The 5,000-nt window shown below is 44.6% G+C and overlaps 1 protein-coding gene across 2 annotated transcripts in view; it reads left to right on the top strand.

Annotated features, from left to right (window-relative positions):
• adcy2b (adenylate cyclase 2b (brain)) overlaps positions 1–5,000 on the top strand; it is a gene marked incomplete at its 5' end in the record, with an annotated part of 34,278 nt that overhangs the window by 18,353 nt on the left and 10,925 nt on the right. Inside the window, 8 exons of one of the 2 annotated variants that reach the window (XM_080531079.1) lie at positions 1–38; positions 251–291; positions 423–503; positions 720–789; positions 1,631–1,728; positions 2,997–3,081; positions 4,492–4,632; positions 4,847–4,960. The exon at positions 1–38 is cut by the window's left edge and continues 139 nt beyond it. In XM_080531079.1, the coding sequence (XP_080387205.1) occupies positions 1–38; positions 251–291; positions 423–503; positions 720–789; positions 1,631–1,728; positions 2,997–3,081; positions 4,492–4,632; positions 4,847–4,960 (668 nt within the window). The remainder of the gene's footprint in view (positions 39–250; positions 292–422; positions 504–719; positions 790–1,630; positions 1,729–2,996; positions 3,082–4,491; positions 4,633–4,846; positions 4,961–5,000) is intronic. The other variant, XM_080531080.1, reaches the window with a different exon arrangement.

Here is a 5,000-nt window from a genome sequence, read left to right on the forward strand (position 1 = left end):
ACAGCATGACTACAGACAATGGCAAGATTAACACTAAGGTGAGTATACACACACACACACACACACACACACACACACACACACACACACACACACATACACGGTGGCACACACACACACACACACACACACATGCACACACATGCACACACAGTGACACACACACACACACACACACACACACACACACACACACACACACACACAAAAAGGATTACTTAAGCCTCACTCAAAGTGTTGCCCTTTTTAGGATGTCCCAATGGGCCAGTACCACTACCAGAGACGAGAGAGGTGAGCCCACCCCCCTGCCGATGTGTCACATCCATATCTATCACAAGATATTTGGCTTTACAGCCATCTTTATTACGGGCTACTGAATAGTTTTATGATGGGGCCCTGAATGTGCTCTCTCTCTCCCACAGGACTAAATCCCAGAGGAGGAGGTTTGAGGAGGAGCTCAATGAGAGGATGATCCGAACCATAGATGGCATCAACTCACAAAAGTGAGTACACAGTAGACTGCAGGGCAAACTCATTAGTATCTTCTGGTGTACCGGTAAATGTTTTCATTGACAGCAGATGTGTGCTTAGTTTGATAGAGCAAACATATCTGTGCTCCAACTCTCTCTCTCTCTCTCTCTCTCTCTCTCTCTCTCTCTCTCTCTCTCTCTCTCTCTCTCTCTCTCTCTCTCTCTCTCTCTCTCTCTCTCTCTCTGCAGGCAGTGGCTGAAGTCTGAAGATATCCAGAGGATCTCGCTGTTCTTTCACAATAAGACACTGGAGAAGGAGGTTGGCCATGACCCTGCAGATGAAGGGGTTTTACACCATGATTCAAACATTTTGAGAGAGAGTGAAAGGGGTAGTTTTCTGCTTTGTAGATCTCTCTAAACAAGACTACTGTTGCTGGGTGAAGATCCACAGAGTTGGCAGGGTAGGGGTGGGGAGCGGGGGGGTGGGGGGCGGGGTTGCAGACACAGAAGAATGTATCAAAAACTAAAGGAATGTCTGCCACTCTGGTATGCTCCAATGGTGATGAAAGTCAGACGCACAAAAACTAAAAAGACAATGTGTGGATCCAGCAGGATGATCTGTTGAAGATCCGACTGTATTTGTGTGAATCTGAATTAAATCGCCTGGGAGCATTACAATACATTACATTTCCATTTTTGGCATTTAGCAGATGCCTTTATCCAAAGCGACAGATACATTTGTCTTAGTAAGTGAATCATCTATCAATCAGTCATCATAGCAAAAGGTAATCTCTAAGGAATTTACCTGGTAAGGGGCAATGTGTGAATGAGATGTACAGGGAGATTTGCTGAGGCAATTACCCTGGTCAGGACCTTGTGTGTGATTCCATGTAATTAACAGGAACATTGCCTGGTGCGGCACGTAAAGGGTTACGTATGTCTGGATACTTCTGCTAGAAGAAGGAAGAACAACTTATTTTTTAAAAATTATTATTTCTTTATTTTATTTTATTTATAGTAGAGAAACTGTACAGGCGGGTAGTGGGGACGAGGAGGTATTTAGGAGAGAGGTGTGGACATTCCTATTATCTTCTGGGTCACAGAGGGTTCATTTGGCCCAGCACACCAAGTTGACCAGGTTTGTGTTTCTCTCACCACAGTACAGAGCCACTACTCTGCCAGCCTTCAAATACTACGTGACCTGCGCTTGTCTGATCTTCTGCTGCATCTTCATAGTGCAGATCCTGGTCCTGCCCAAGTGAGTCTGTGTCCTATATACTACCATACTTCATATCATAGTCTCCTCCTGCACTCTTAGGACAAATTATTTGACGAGTTCTTTGTCATGGGTGACGGTTCTATGTACTGTAGAACCATTTCCACACAAAGAACTATTTACGGTTCTTGGTACATCAGAGAGGGTTCTTTACGACTGTGAAGGGTCTGAAGAAGCATCCTTGCTGGGGGATGGTCCTTCTCCATCAGATCTGTGCGCTTACAATGTTGTCATACCCTTCATATGCAGTGCAAATCCCTAACTGTATGCAGTGCACATCGCCTGGTAAAAGTAAGTCTACCCTTTAGGTTCTCATAGGTTCAAGCATTCTTGGTATCAATTATGATGTACTCTTTTCTCCACTAGAACATCATGATGACTTCAAAAAGCATCTTGGATGAGTTGAATCTCACATCAATAGGTCCTGTAATATCAGGTGGTGAAAAGTATACACTTTGAAGAATGCAAGGGAGAAAGAGGGAGACAAAAAAGAGCTCAATAGCAAAGAAAGAGAGAAAGCCGTATGTAAACATCCATGAGTAGTGTTTGATATCGTATATGGATTATGTGAATCAAAGCGCAGAGAGCTTCTGAAAAGATGGCTCTCTTTCTGAGGACAAAATCCATGCGGTGCGTCACACTTATTTTAGGGTTCATAGGGGCCAAAAGCATAATCCATGTCCATGTTTGAAAGCTTCATTGATTTTCTGATTCACCCTCTTTGCAACGTCTCCTCCATTTAGACCTGACGTCATCTCCTTTATGACACGCTTAAATCACCCCGCCCTGTAGCCTTACTCACTCTAACAAACCATGCCCCATGCAGGAAACATTACATTAAATAATCAGGAAATATATACACATCCACTCCTGATAAGTGCTTACTCAGCATAAGTGGATTGCAGTTCACCAGTCCCAAGTCAAACCCATTATTCTTTATTCCTCTGGACATGTCCGTGTCCTGTTTTTTTGTTGTTGCATATTGTCATTGCATTGTTCATGAATTTATCGGTACTCAGGAGACACTGCAAAGACTAGAGCTGTGAGCCTTCAATGTAGCGTGGAGTCTGTATTATGTTGTCATGTGTTGTGTTGTGTTGTGTTGTGTGGTGTTGTGTGGTGTTGTGTATTAATGTGTTATAATGTGTTGTGTTGTGTGGTGTTGTGTATTAATGTGTTGTAATGCGTTGTGTTGTGTTGTGTTGTTTGGCGTTGTGTATTAATGTGTTGTAATGTGTTGTGTTGTGTAGGACAGCAGTGCTGGGGATCTCCTTTGGGATGGCCTTCCTCCTGTTGTCTCTGATCCTGCTCATCTGCTTTGCTGGCCATATCCTGGTAAGTGACCTTGGCCAGAAACAGGTCCAAGGACCAAGGACCGGGGGGGATGAAAGAGGGCAAAAACACTGTCTGCCACTCACACAAAAAAAGCTGTATTGCCCCCCCCTGCAGCTGGCCTCTCTGCGGATCTCATCGCCTCTTTCATAGAGCATCATCCCCTGTCTAAACCCTGTCTTTATCCAGTTGTACATTCTGGACCCCTTCATTCAGCCTCTCAGCGGAGACAGACAGACAGACAGACAGACAGAGTGTGATTGGAGTGTGCTCCCTCTGCCTGTCTCAAGGCCAGTGAGGAGAGGCCAGCTGTTGTCTTCTCTACTTGTGTGTTGACCACATACGTAGAAACTGGAGCAGCACTCAGCACCCTGACTCTACTGTCTACCAGACGACTGATTGGGATCAGATGATGTCCATTCATGAGTCCATTCATTCATTCATGTATTCATTATTCATTCACACAAATGTCGTCTCCTCCTTTCTCCTCTTTCTTTCTGCCAATCCATCTTTTATTTCTCTGTGTTGATGCACACCTCTCTCTCTAAGGCATAGTCGTTTCGTATGGCTGTGTTGTATGTTACTTATAAGTAAGATAAGAATGTAATCCTCCATCCTACCCCACCATTTCTTCTATTTCTCTCATTAATCAAGTGAATTTACTGTGTTTACCTTAAAGTGGGTCAGTTTGGATTAACGAGTTTGTCAGTGACAACCTTGAGTTTGTTCTGAGTCTGACCCAGAAACCATGTTTACAGAGAGAGAGAGAGAGAGAGAGAGAGAGAGAGAGAGAGAGAGAGAGAGAGAGAGAGCGAGAGAGAGAGAGAGAGAGAGAGAGAGAGAGAGAATGGTTGATATCATGTGTGATTACTGGAGCTAGTAATGTGTGTGTGTGTGTGTGTGTTATTGAATCAGTATGGCTCAGACAGCTAAGAGAGGCATTCACTTTGAGTGGTTATCAAACATTAGCATTCACGACAAAAGCACTAAAAGCACCGTTGTCAAAAATGTACCCAAACCCTCTACTCCTCTACAACTCAGGAGTCTCTGTGGTCAAGGGGCACTGTGTCTCTATTCTCTAATGCATGTCATGATGTCTAGCTGTGGTAGCAATGTTCAGTAACTCTGTAAGGGCACTAAAGGTCGTGGAACATTCATACAGAGCTGCACAGACTTTTGCTGGAATTGGAATCAATAGTGAAACATTTGATTGGTTTTGGTTTGGTTTGCAATGACTCATTCAGCAGCTTTTGTGTTTTTATTACAGTCCTTTAATACATGTCTTGTCTCTCTCTCTCTCTCTCTCCCCCTCCCTCTTTCTCTCTCTCTTTCTTTCTGTCTCTCTCCTCCTCCCTCCCCCCACCCCTCCTCTCTCTCTCTCTCTCTCTCTCTCTCTCTGTCTCTCTCTCTCAGCGGGGTGGTAAGGGGTCCTCCTGCTCACTCCCCTGGCTCTCCAGTTCCTCAGGCGTCATCATCGCCAATAAACCCTGGCTGCGATTGGTCCTCACCATGGCAACCACCGCCCTTATACTAGTCATGGCTGTCTTCAATATGGTGAGAAACCATTTCCCCACTGCTGGTTTCCCTGGCCCCTGGTCCCAGGTTATGTAGTGGTGTCAGTGGTGTACATTTCGAATCATATCAACATTTAGAAATACACAATATAAAGACTATGAAATGGTATGAATAATGTGCATTTGATTTCAAGTGTGGCTGAAGTTTTCCTGTGGTCTTCTCTCCCCCTTTCTTCTCATCTCTTGCTCGTCAGTTCTTCCTGGAAGATGAGGTCTTGACCACACCCCCAGCTGTAAACGTAACCAATGACAATCTTAGCTCTCACAGTCCCACCTACCTCACTGATGGGAACAAGTTCTACCTGCCTGTGAGTAGACAGTATAGCCTTCACCCAGCAGACCCTTTAC

The sequence above is a fragment of the Nansenia antarctica genome (genome assembly GCF_963989245.1).
Source record: "Nansenia antarctica genome assembly, chromosome: 5".
Taxonomy (NCBI): domain Eukaryota; kingdom Metazoa; phylum Chordata; class Actinopteri; order Argentiniformes; family Microstomatidae; genus Nansenia; species Nansenia antarctica.